The sequence below is a fragment of the Vanellus vanellus genome, assembly GCF_965231255.1.
Source record: "Vanellus vanellus genome assembly, contig: HAP1_SCAFFOLD_1430, whole genome shotgun sequence".
In the NCBI taxonomy this organism is placed as follows: Eukaryota; Metazoa; Chordata; class Aves; order Charadriiformes; family Charadriidae; genus Vanellus; species Vanellus vanellus.
The window spans coordinates 1-13,288 of record NW_028128395.1 but is presented as its reverse complement, the minus strand read 5'-3'; the positions used below and the strand labels follow the sequence as shown (position 1 = coordinate 13,288).

Sequence of the window (13,288 nt, the reverse complement as noted above, 5' to 3'; positions counted from 1 at the left end):
CCTAAAAGGATGCCGTCCCTCCCCAGCACGGGGTGAGCCAGAAGGGGATGGAGGGAGGTGGATCCCCGATCCCAAATCCATGGGATCTGGCTTCCCTGCCAAGGCAGGGGGTCCCAACAGCCACCGCCGCCCCTCGTGGAGGGGGCAGAGGGATCCCTGCCCGCCCCGCAGTGACGGAGCCGCCACCACGAATAAACCATCCAAGTGTAGTTGGATTTTTTTTCCTTTTAATGCAAAAAAATAGCCAAACACCTCTTCCTTCCCCCCCCCCCCCGCCCTCCCCAGGTGTGTTTCCTTTGCTGTTTGTTTTGCTTAATATTTCCAGCCAAGCAGCTCCCCCCCCCCCCCCCCCCGGCACCCCCCACCCCCCCAAAACCTCTGCAGCACCCGGCGCTTCCCCCCCCTTTCCATCTTCCCACCGCGGCGGAGCCCAAAGGGACCCCCGACCCAATGTAAAAAATAAAAAAAATAAAATAAAAATAAAGAGAGGGAAAGAGGGGAGCGCGCATTATTTCAGCCAATGTGCCGGTTCCAAACCTGCCAAGAGATTATAGGAAGAAAGAAGAAAAAAAAAAAAAATAATAATACAAAAATAAAACCACTAAACAAGTAGCGACAAGCGGGGAGCAGCCCCAGCACACTGTGTAAACAGAAGCTGCCCCGATCCGGAGTCCAGCTCTCCCGGAAAGCAAGAGCACAACATGCTTTGTACACCCCGAAAGGTCCCTGCGGCGCTGAGCAGCGAAGGGGGAGGTTGTGGTTTTAAGCTCGAGTTGCTATATATATTTTTTTTTTTTTTTTTTTTTTCTCTTCGCCTTTATGCAAAAGGTTGAAGTGATTTTGGAGTCTCCAAGCGGCGTTTGCAGCACCGAGCCTGGCCAGGCGGGGAAAGGGATGGGGGAAAAGTGCGAAGGGAAAGAGGTGGGATTGGGATACAGGGACTCCCGAGACAGGCGAGAGTAGGTCCCAGGGACTTTGCAGCTGGGAAATCTAGACAAGGGAAGGGAAAGCAAACAAATACAAAAAAAATATAGATATAAAACCAAATTGTATGGAGGAGGAGAATATGGACAGTAAAGGCAGAGTTACTGTCCTCTTCCCCAAAGCAAGAATAATAATTAAAAAAATCCCAGCTGAGGTGACAGTGAAGAGTCCGACAGAATTCCCTTCCCTGGGGAAAAATAAAAATACAAATGAGGTACCTGTTCCACCCCAAAGCCGTCACCCCTTCCCACAGTCACATCAACACTCCAGCCACTGGTTATCGTCTCTCTGAAATAAAACCCTCGGGGCCAGGGCAGCCCGGAGCAGAAGCACCATGTGCGTGGTTGGGCCACGGCGCGCTCGGCACCGGGAGCCCTCGTCCAGTTCCTCCCAGCTGGGCTGTCCAGCAGAGATCCAGTCTCTCCTTGACCCTGAAAACAGGCAGTATTGTTCAGTGCTCCACGGAGACGGAGCCTTTTCCAGGTCTCACATGTTTCTCCAGCTATTTTGTTTTTTTTTTTTTTAAAAAAAAAAAAAATTATATATATATTATATACAGTACAATGAAAATATCCATGGAAACAAATGGGGCGGCTGGAAAAGATGCTTAACAAAAAAAAGTCCAAAATAAAACAATTTCCCAACTCTTCCCCAAACCGACGCTTGCCTTCCCCACTAGTCCTCCAAGACCACAATCTCCACGTTATGGACCTGGTGCTGATGATCCTCCACATCTCCCACCACTTTCTCCTCAGTCCTCAGCTCTGTCTCCAGGATCACAGCTTTGCCCTCCGACTCCTCCGTATCTGCTTCGGGATCCGGCGCCGGGTCGATCTCTATGATGGTCTGCCCGTCATCCGAGGTGCCCTCCACGGCTTGGATGGTGGAAGTGAGGCCGGACTCCATGGCCACCAGTTCCACGGGGTTGACCACAGTCGCCACGTTCGCCAGGGCCCCGCTGTCCTGCATGGCCGCCGAGCTCAGGAGCGCCAGGCTGGAGGACGGATGGAGGGTGACCGTGTCGGAAGAGCTGGTCTTGGAGGAGGACACCACGGTGGCGTATCGGAAGAGCTGGGAGCCAGTCGGCAAGGTGTGAACAGTCACCGGGCTGGAGCCTTGGCTAATAGTTGCCACCGGGATGTTGCCCACGGAGAACTGTTGTCCGACGGGCGCAATAGCGATGGGAGAGATGACCGTGAACTGAGGCTGTTGGATAGGGGTGGAGGGGCTGAGGACGGTGGCGGAGGCTGGGCGCTGCAGGCGGGGTCTCTTGGGGGGCTTGGGAGCGCTGACGGGCATCAGCACCACGTTCTGGATGGTTTGGGACTTCGCCTTCTGGTCCTTGGCAAGTTTCTTCTGCTCTTCCAGCTGCCGTTCCAGGTCTGCAAAGAGAACGGCTAAGCAACACGTCGGGCTTGGGCCAGCACGCTGCGGGAGCTGCTGGGGACTCGCGGGCTCCACAAACAACCACTACACCCCATGTTTGCGACAGGAGGTCTCCTAACCACCCAGTTGAGCACGATCTCAGCGTTTCACTCAAGACCAAACTGCACTGAAGAGAAAAGGCCAGATTCTCCCGCCACCCACAAAGGACAACATTCTCCACCCGCTCAGCCTGCTTTGGCTGTCTCTCAGCGCCTGGAGAAGGAACGGGCAACGTTCTATACCAGTTGGCGACTCCTGCTGCTGAGAAGATGGTAGTTTCTGCTCCCCAAGCTAGACCCGCCTAGAAGGGAGAGTGGACAAGCCCCTCCAGACAACAGGAACTGCTTCCCGAGCTTGGCTGGGTCCCCTCCCCAGGAGCCGAGCACCTGTACTGGGGCCAACGAAACATCTCCCTCCACCCTTGTCTGCGTGAACACTGGAAGTCAGAAGTAGCACAGTAATCTCATTTATCCAGGGCAGTAGGGGACTAGGACATCCCAGATAAGAACAGGTCCTACAGGACACAGCGAGGAGGGAGACGCATCCAGCAGGCGGCTCTGGGGAATCCGGGTCAGGTTATTGGCTTCAGCTTGAGGGGAAGCCATGCAAGACACCTGATAGCTCCATGCCAAGACAAGCAGACAACTCAGCAGCCCGTACACAGAGAAGCTTATTAGCTCGGGCACGGCACGGCGCTGCCTGCAGGTCAGACGACTGCCGCACAGCCCTTAGCTCGCAGCACCTATTTCCCAATGCCGATGGAATCGGACTCCCACCCCCAGCACCCCGACTGCAGCAAAGGGCACAGACTTTGGGCTGTCGAATGCCCCGAGCAACCGCTCACTGCGAGGCAAGGGAGAGGGGAAATTCCACGCAAGCCTTAGGATGGAAAGGGATTGGGATGCATGCGTTTCGGGGCAGAGTGCATTGAACAATAACCCCCAATAAACCTTATTTGGGTTATGTCAAAGGAAAGTCACACCAGTTCCCAAGTGCAGCAGCAGGATGAGAAGCCTTACTAGGCGCTGACTGTACCTGCCAGCGTGTAAAGAAACTGTTCCTCTCCTTGCTCTGTCTGGTTTTTCCTGTTGTCCAGAACCTTCTTGACTGTGTCCATCAGGCCAAATGTGTGGGCAACGTTGTTCAAGACGGCAGCATCTGCAAGGAAAGTGCATGGGGACGAATGCCTAGTCCCACAGGTGGGACTCAGTCAAGACGCTCATATAACACCAATGATTTTCCGCTGCTTCTTGTAAAACTCTCTGTTCTTTCACAAGGGCTGGCTGACAAGGGCAGACCCAGCTCCCGCATCCTTCTGACATCCAAGGACTAAACAATCCCATTCACGTGATAAAGAAAATGAAACAGAGATGTGTCACCCAAGCAGCTCAAAACTGCTCAAATGAAAGCATAATTTGCAATCAGAGAGATACAAACGAGCTCTCCACCTACAAATCATCACCCCATGCTGCTGACAGTGTCATTAACAAGCCAGCTCCACTGAAAGCTGTGCAAAATTTCTATTATAATCCACTGACTTCAATCACTCACAGCTTCCAAAAGCTGCCACCTACCAGACACAAAGATCCGCCAGCCCAAAGCTAAATTAGAAAATAATAATAAAAAAAAATATCCTGGGTAAAATGAAGTTTGTGGCTACCATAGACGTTCTCCCAGCAAGAGCATCAACAAGAGGTGCTCTCAAACCCTGTGCTCACAGGGGCATGTGCTGAACTGGATTAGGGAACTGATCCAAGTTACAAATAACCCTAAAGAGGGGAGGGGAGTTATTTTTAACCCAGATCAGTTCCCTCATCTGGTTCAGCCCCAAAAACAGGTTTTCTGGCACAAGCGAAGACAGAACGAGAAGTGAGGGGGCAGGACCCGTTTAAGCCTGCACTGCCACGGAGGAAAGTGTTTGAATAACTCTGGTGCAAGAAGTGAACCTGGGCAGGTTTTCACGCGGGCTGGGAGCTGAGGACAGTCACCCGATGGTCTCAGCAAGCTGCCAGGCTCATTTTGCTCAGGGAATGGGGTGGCATGTTGTGTCCCTGTGCCCCGCAGTGGTGTAAGCGAGTGCGTTTCACAGTTGGGCAGGCGGAGACCGCACCCAGACTCAGCTCCCACAGCTCAGCTAACGGACGGACCGGTAACTCGCGCACCACCCTGCGCCAACAGCTTTGTCACTTGGTTTTTTGGTTTTGTTTTTTTTTGCCTGCAGCTGCCCTTTCGAGCATCCTTCCCCTCCACAGAGCTCACAACCTACCTGTCATCTGGAAGGGAGACTGACCCAACCTCTGCTGGACACCTCTTAGGACCTCTTCTATCTCCTTCTGGATGTTGCACACAACTTCTTCCATCAGCCCCACATCAGCTATTCCTTTCCAGAACATCAGCGTGTCCTCTGGCACAAGGAGAGGGAACAAGAAGTCCGCATGTAGGAGCATTTGGCATTTTTCCCCACAAAGCTACTTTAAACCTTTCAGGCACGAGTAAGAATGCAAGACAACTTCTAATTTGGCCATTGGGGTGGATTTGACAAGCAAAAAAAACCCAAACAAACAAAAAAACCCAACAAACCCAAAACCCCAAAGAAGCAAAACAGATCCAAGCAGCAAATCAGTAACATGATTTCAAGCAGCACCATGACTTCCAAGAAAACATTTCACCACCTCTGTTCATCTTTGCAAGACGCAGAGCTTAAAAATCTTAATTCGAGGAAATTCTGCCTAAGCTTCCGTGCTGATCCTAAGAGGGAAGGCAAGGCACCGCAGCGAGAGAGAGACACGGCCAAGAGAGCTGACAGGGTACTAACACGGGGTACTAACAAGACACTGCTCACCGATGGTTTCGGTCTAGCTCCAGGCTGGAAAACGTTTGCATTCATATAATGAACAAAAAAAAAAGCCCTTCACTGTAACTAGTAGCAGCTGATCTGGGGGATCATCTGTCAGCCACAAGGCCAGGGCTGAAGCCCCCCTCTCCCTGCTGCGGTGAGGAGCTCCGCTTGGCAGGAACCCTGCACGCCTGGGAAATGCTGGGACAGCCAAGGGGCTGGGGGACAGTTCCGTCATCGCCTAAACTCTCCTTATTTTCAGGATTTCATTCTCCAGTACGTACCAGGTGAGGAGAGGGGGAGAAAACACCCAACGAGCAGCTTGAGCTTACCCGAGATCTCATCCGTGTCCTTTTTCATGCCTTCCTCAGTGGCCATGGTGACGGCAGCCGTCAGAGCCGAGTTCCACTCGATCCCCTCCTCCATGCTCTCCTCCGACAGCGCGATCTGGGTGATGCTCCCTGCCAGAGAGGCAACATCAGCTCTCTCTGCGGCACCTGGAGTGCCAGCCCTGAATCTCTGCTTTGCTTTCCACCCCCCTCATCCCTCCTGGGCTCTTTTTCACTCTTGTGGTCAGGTTGTTTGTGCCTGGCTTCTTTCAACCGAATTAGCTAAGAGCAAATACTGCCGCTTCTCATTGGAACTGTGATTGCGAAAGGCTCTGGGGCTTCTGGAGGGAAAACCGCACGCCCTCCATAAAGCAAAACAGGAGTCCTGGCATAAAAGGAGCAGAAAGGGATCAGCATAAAGAAGGGAACAAGTAAACCTCAGCCCAGCCACCCTTCTCCCCTTGCATCATCAAAAGGGAGCTCTGCACCCTAGAGATGCCCTAATCTCTCAGGAAATGACAGGGTCAGGGTCCAAGCTGGTTTACAGAAGCAAAACACATCTGCCTCAATCCTAAATTTCTGGATCGAATTTAGGACTAAGCCAATCTGCAGCCACTGTAAGGTTTTATCATGTGCTCTCCGGGAGATTCTCCTATGGACAGCTCTGCCATCCCACCCACCCAGAGCCTCAGAGAAATGTAACCTGCCCAACTGAATGATGCGGTACGGTTGGGAGTAGCCTTCTCCCCTAACCTCAGCAAAGAGATCACTTTCTGCTCTGAAGCACAGGATTCTCTGAGAATTTGCAGTTGGAATGACAATCAGATCATGTCCAGCCATCATACCCCGTTCAAGGATGTCCAGGTGACGTGGAGCAGGCTGCTCCAGAGGAGGTCAGCACGCCTAGATTAATTTCTGAGTATCGCCCCATCTCATGCCTTTGTAATAGACCCTCAAACAGGACATCAGGAAACACCGTACAAGCTCTTTCAGGTGTTTGCTCACATGGTGACCCCAGAACAGGGATCCCTTCAAGGTGAGGCCCCCCCCTGGCTCCCAAGGCTGCCTCTAGTCACTGCGTAACACCGGCTGCTTTCCAGCCCTCCCATTCCTGCAGAGCAGAGCTCCCTGACAGATGCTGCCGAGGCTTCTCTGAGCATTTTCCTTCCCAGAAACCAGAGCAGTCTCCTCAATGGTGGGACTGCCCTGCAACACCTGGGGAGAAGGCGCAAAGCGTGTGTGGGGGTCAACCTGATTTGATTAGCCCAGGGAGGGAGAGGAGTGTCAGAGAGAAACTCCCGTGGCATTGCTAACTGGTTTCCTACCGTCAGCTGATGTAGGAGTCTGCACTACGCTCTGCTGCCCCGGCACTGGTGCTCTGGCACTGCTAATCAGGAGATCAAACTTGGTGCTTCGACAGGTGTTGGTGCAAACTTTGTCGTGCTGGTAGAAATCGATTTGCCCCGAGTCCATCATCTTCCTGTGCAGGGAGTGGGGAGAGAACCAGGCTCAGCTCAAATCTCAGCTTGGAGACAAAAGGGAGTATTCCACCTAGGAATGCTACGGCCACGGGAAGGATGGAGAAAGGGAGACCCAGCGCCACTCTGCAAACAAAACATCTCCTGCAGGGCTTTCAAACGGCAAATACAAGCCATCCCCCAGCCTCACATGCAGGGCTCCAGTCCTGTTCCACCCCCACCAAGTACCAGGTCCCCCAGGTGAGGCCACTTATGTACGGGATGCAGAATCCTGCCCCTCAGACCACGGGGCCAGGATCTCTGCAGGCTGCTGGCCAGGTAACGTGAGCTTCCATGAGATGTCCCGGGGACTGCAAAGCAGACAAAACGCCTGCTCAGGATCCTGCAGTGGCAGTGGTGAAGCCCTGACGCTGGACACAGTGGGAGGCAAGTCAGATACCTCAGCATGATTCCTCCGAGGCGAATGGCTCTCTTCCAGTCTTTTAGGGTAGACTTCCCAGCCAGGTGAACAAAATGCTTCGGGCTAATCAGTTGGTCATTGAACTGACAACGAGATAAACAAAGGCTCAGCAAACAGGCTAACATCACTTCGGAAGACCGTACTGGGACATCCAACACAGCCAGTCCACAGCTCATCTAAGTCCCCGCTTCCACCCAGAAAGAGAAGCTGCTTCTCAAATCCCTACCAGCTTTGATCCCCTTGGCACAGCAATGCTCATAACTCCAGAATGGGTATGTTTGCAGGGCTGACCTGCCAGCCATCGGCATTAGAACCACACAGCTCTAGCCAAGAACAGCCCTGAAGGCTTTCATACGAAGCACGAACCAAATTAGCTCCTTCTGTGAACATGTACAGTCATCTCAGCGATCATTATGGGAGACTCCTGTTACATCAAGTAGCTGAGCAACATCTAGCTGACACAGGTATTCACTCGGGCGTCTGTTCTGTCCTGCTCCAGTGACTAAGATAGTTCCCATCGAGGGTCAGCAACAGAGCGCTCTCGCCGCCGCAGCAGCATGTGGGGACTCAGCCTCAGCGCATCAGCTGTTCCGTTAGCACACTCGCAAGTGGAAAAAAGGCAACAGCAAGATTTCTCCGCTCAATGCAACCTGCTCACCGAGGAAGTGAGAGGATTGGAGTATCAGGACACCAAGTGAAAGAGACAAGAAAAGCTCTGGCAGATCTCAGTACGCATCACCTGCTTGCCTTCAGCTCCCAGTCCCTTGTCGAGTGCCAAACGCGACTCTGCTTTAAACAGTACTCAAGAGCAGCACTGAAATAGGAGGTGGGTGATAGGCGTTCCTTCATTCCTTACCCCACTCCTCCCCTGCTTCTCCCCATGCTAGAAACAATTTTAGTGCTAACAATTCAGCACGCTGCAAAGGCGAAGTCACTCGGCTCCAGGACAAGGCTCAGATGAAAAAGAAAAAGTAAGAAAGTCCTGTGGAGGTGAAGCACCGGCCCTTGAGAGCAGAGAAGGAATCCACTGTGAAAACTCCCTTACCTTTACACACTTGACATTAATTCCTGGACAGACAAACTTCTTCCAGAGCAGGATGGCTTTGCTCTCCCCGCAGGTGATGGGATAGGCAATCTCGATTTCCTCGTTCGTTTCAATGGTGCTGGGGTCTGAGGGAGGAAAGAGGTGAAAATGAAACTTTCCACCCAAGAAGCTCAAATCCCTTCAAGAGGGAGCTGAAAGCTCACAGGTTGTGAGACCTACACTCAGGAAACCAAAAGAAGGGCTGATCCCAGTTCAGGATCAGTCCTGTCTTAGTCTTCTCCAATTATTAGCTCTAACAGCAACTGGTATCTGTTTTTTAATATAGCAACACTCAAAATGAAGCTCATCTATCAGGAGAACGTGAGATCAGAAATCCAACACATCTGTAAGGGGTGGGGTCAATGAGAGCAACCCTTGTGGAAACAAAATGCTTTAAAAACTGAAGCACAGATATCTCTCCGATTTCTTGGAGCTCTGGTATCTCTTTAGCAGCGATATCAGCTATTTACTGATAATATATTCTCTTCACACACAAGAGTTTCTGCTAATACTGCCAAAAGACCCACACCCACGCCGGAAGCAGAACACTAGTCAAGATCTAGTGACAGCACCTAATGACAGGAGACTTTTCCCACATACTGCTCAGGATGGCAGGGAGCACTCGGAGCCAACCTGCTTGTTCTTCTGAACATCCAACCCAAACTGTCAGGCTGTTCGTTCAGCAGAGAACCATCGATCAGAGTCTGATGCTTCAGCCAGAGCAGACACAACCGCCATCCTCATAACCATCATCCCTGCCTGCTAGTGTCTTGCACACCAAGACCAGGGAGAAAGCTCGGCTCCCCTGGACCCCGTGGGAGCCCTTACCATTCATCGCAGGAGAGCCAGGATCTCAGTTCCAGGACTTTGAGACCAAGCAGTAACAGCAGACTCTTATTCCAGAGTATGCCCAGACCCTGCACCCACATCCATGCCTGGGAAACAGCATCTGCAGGGGCAGAGCCAGAAGGAAGCCCAGGGAACAGGAGACACCAGCTCAGCGGCGACCAGCCCTGCAGAGGAGGGGATTCTGCCCACGCCAAGCAGGAACTCACCGATCCCTTCTTCTAGCTTGTGGATGGTGTGGGTTTCGACGGCCACTACGGCGGCGCTGGCCTCGGAGCCCTCTTGGTAAATCCTGTTGTGAAAGCGTCCATCGATAAAGAAACTATATAAATCATGGGAAATTAAGATTCACAGCACGGGGTTAAAGATTCAGTTTGTTTCTTTCTTGCCTGTCCTTGAAGGACGTGGATTTCGTTTGATATGGTTTCAATCACAGGCATTTTTTTGGCACATACAAAATATGATAATAATCCCAAGGACTGAAACACGCAGAGGCGTTCCCAGTCCTGTCATCACACCCTCCACGCTGCCAGCGCTACCGAAGCAGCTCTGCAGCGCGCTTCCCTGTGCCTTCTCCTCTGGTTTCTGATACAGGCGGTTACCCACAACAACAGGAAGCAGAGCTCAATGTCCCAGGATTTCCCTTCCAGCCCTGTGTGACACTGCAGCACTGGTGATCACGCAGGGAAGAGTCACCATCAGGCCTAGAGCCACACTGCTCTGCGAATATTATCAAACCAGAGCCAGTATATTTACGTTCTGATTGATCCAGAGTTAAGATGAAGCGCCTGGTGGCTGCCACTTCCCTGCAGCAGCTGCCAGGGGCACGACAAAATTCCCTCCAGTGTCCCAGCTTCCCTGGATTTTAGAGGGGGATTATTTCAGGGGAAAGCTGGCACAAAGGCATCTGCAGATCTGAACACACGGGCACAGACCACCACGTACAGCAACTGCAGCGTGGCAAAAACCCACCCTGCCTGGGGCTGGAGAGGGAAGAGGGAGACCAGGAGGACACGTAGCCGGGGCAGCAGTGTGACCACCTCGCTGATTCCCCACTGCCACAGCCATCGCCAGGCTGCTGCGATCCAGAGACAGCATCGCGCAGACACGTCCCCGCAGGACAATTTCAGTCCTCGGAGGCCCCATGACAACGACACACACAAAAGCTTTTTTTGCGTTGTATTTTCCTCTCTACCATGCGTGGCACAAAACCGACGCAGTCTTGGAAAATGCAGCGATGCTCGGTCCCCACACCACGAAAATCTCCAGGGATGCTTCCCCATCCCACCCCGCACCTCCCAGACACCCCGGTACCGTCCAACTCACCCTTGCTGCACCGGCTGGAGCTGCAAGATCACTTGGGTTTTGGTATCCTCCGGGTTCTCCCCTTCGTTTCCGTCACTTGGTACAACCACCACATCACCCACAGGGACGCTCACTTCGGCATTCGCCATCTCTCACATGAAGCCCGGCGGTGGCGGGGTGCCGCGGTGCTGCAGAGGGCAAAGCAGAGGCAGGTCTGTAGCGCGGCAGCACCGCTGCCTGCGCGGGCAGAGGGGCAGGCAGCGGTCTGTGAGCATCATCGCCCAGTCCCGCCGCAGCAAAGGCCGGGCTTGTGGGGACCACGGGGCCGGCAGAGCAAAGCTCCGGCTCCAAATAGGGGACCAGGCGGTTTAAATTCACCAACAGAGAGAGATGGCGAAGTGCCTGGGGACACACAGGAGGATTTCTCCTCCCCTCTCCATCACGATAGCTGGGAACATCTCACCCGACAACACAAAACCGACAGAGGCAGATTCCCCCCCGGTGCCATCCCACTCGTAACTTCCCCAGCCGGCAGCAGCTCCCAGCCGCCCTCGGGATGCTCTGATCCCTCGCCACCAGGGCTGACCCTTCCCACCAGACGGGCTGCGGAGGAGCCGGTATTCCCGGTGGTGGAGGTGGAGATCCCACAGGAGATCCTCACAGGGGGTCACAAAGGTGGTTTTGTTGCTGCTGTGGGGCTGGAGCTCAGCCCTGCGGGTCAGGATCACCCCCGCAGGGTTTAAAAGCTTCTGGGAAAGTGCTTCTGTCAGGACAGGACCTCATGGGAGGTGATGGCGGGCTCGGTGGCCCACAGCTGGGACAAGTGAGGAGAGACGCCGGTGCAGGGGCCGCGCTCCGGCCCTCTCACCCCATGGGTCACCGCGCCTCAGCCACCTCTTAGAATCACAGAATGGTTTGGGTTGGAAGGGACATTTAAAGGACGCCAAGTCCAACGAGCGGGGACATCTTCAACTCGATCAGGTTGCTCAGAGCCCCGTCCAACCTGGCCTGGAATGTTTCCAGGGATGGGGCAGCCACAGCTTCTCGGGGCAACCTCCGCCAGGGGCTCACCACCCTCACAGTCAAGAATTTCTTCCTCATATCTCATCTCAATCTCCCCTCTTCCAGTTTGAAGCCATTCCCCCTGGTCCCATCCCTCCATGCCCTTGTAAAAAGTCCCTCCCCAGCTCTCCTGGAGCCCCTTTAGGCACTGGAAGGGGCTCTAAGGTCTCCCCGGAGCCTTCTCTTCTCCAGGCTGAACCCCCCACCTCTCCCAGCCTGCCCTCCCAGCAGAGGGGCTCCAGCCCTCCCAGCATCTCCGGGGCCTCCTCTGGCCCCACTCCAACAGCTCCGTGTCCTTCTGCTGTTGGGACCCCCCGAGCTGGCGGCAGCCGGGGGGGTGGGGGGTGTCTCACCCTCTCGGCCCCCGCAGCACCCGGCTGTGGCCGCACCGGGCAGGGCCGGGCCCACTCCCGGGCCGCGGGGCCGGTAGGACCCCCCGCTTTGTGCCCCCCCGCCCCGCCAGGCCGAGGTGAGGCCCGGCCCCCCCGAGGCGGGCAGAGGTCACCCCGCAGCCCAGTGGCCACTGAGGCGAGGGGTCAGAGGTCAGCGCCCCCCCCCCCCCCAAAAAAACCCCGCAGCCTCCCGAGGTCACGGGCGGGCGGGGGGGGGAGGGAGGCGCGGGCGCCCCCCCCGCGGCGCGCGGCGGGGCGGGGCTGCCCGGGGGAGGGGTGTGGCCTCCCCCCTCCCCCCGCGGGAGGACGCAGCGGCGCGGGCCCCCCCCTCTTTCCCCCCCTTTCTCACCCCCCCCCCCCCCCCCCGCGGCGCGCGCGACGTCCGCCCTCGCGGCGGCGGCACGTACGGCGGCGTCGCGCTGGGGCGCCCCCTCCCCTCCCCTTCCCTTCCCGGCGGGCCGGGCCTGGGCCCCCTCCCGCCACGCCCCGCCGCGCCCCGCCCCGCCGCGCCGCCGCCTGGCCCCTCCCGGCTCCCGTAGCGCGGCGCCGGCCGGCCCTTACCGTCGCCGAGCGGCCGAGTCCGGGGGCTGAGGGGAAAGGGGGGGGGGGGGGGGGAACGGGCCGGGCAGGAGGGAGCATGCGCAGTGGCCGCCGCGGCCTCGGTCGCCAGCACTTCCGGTCGCCGCCTGCCTTAAAGGGGCCGCCGCCGCCGCCCGCGCGCCTGGCGCCGTGCCGCCCCCTAGAGGCGGCATGGCCCCGCCGCCCGGCGGCGGCCGGTTGCCCTCTCCCCCGTCCCCGCCGCGGGCGCCTCACCGGCGGTTTACTGCCCGCAGGAACATCCCGAAGAGGCAAAGATGGTGAAAGTCGGAGTCAACGGGTGAGTGGCGGCACCGGGAGGTGCCCGGCGGGGCGGGCGGGGAGGGGGGGCAAGGTCGCCTCAAGGGCGCGGAGGGAGGATTTGGACGCGGGGGGAGGCTGTGATCCCGGTCGGTACCGCTCCACCGTTGCCCCCTGGGCCAGGCCGGGCTGCTGAGTCACTTCCCCCTGCAGATTCGGGGTGACTCACCGCGGAAGCGCCGCCGCTGCC

The 13,288-nt window shown here is 55.9% G+C and overlaps 1 protein-coding gene across 1 annotated transcript; it reads right to left on the bottom strand.

The window, feature by feature from the left end:
* Positions 1-393: 393 nt before the first annotated feature.
* GMEB1 (glucocorticoid modulatory element binding protein 1) lies at positions 394-12,812 on the bottom strand. Its single transcript, XM_082500393.1, has 10 exons — positions 12,763-12,812; positions 10,769-10,935; positions 9,652-9,734; positions 8,558-8,682; positions 7,492-7,595; positions 6,900-7,054; positions 5,578-5,706; positions 4,676-4,813; positions 3,445-3,567; positions 394-2,366 (listed from the first exon to the last, which is right to left on the bottom strand). Exons 2-10 carry the CDS (start codon positions 10,894-10,896, stop codon positions 1,660-1,662), a joined length of 1,692 nt encoding a protein of 563 aa, XP_082356519.1. The 5' UTR covers positions 10,897-10,935; positions 12,763-12,812; the 3' UTR covers positions 394-1,659.
* Positions 12,813-13,288: the final 476 nt, after the last annotated feature.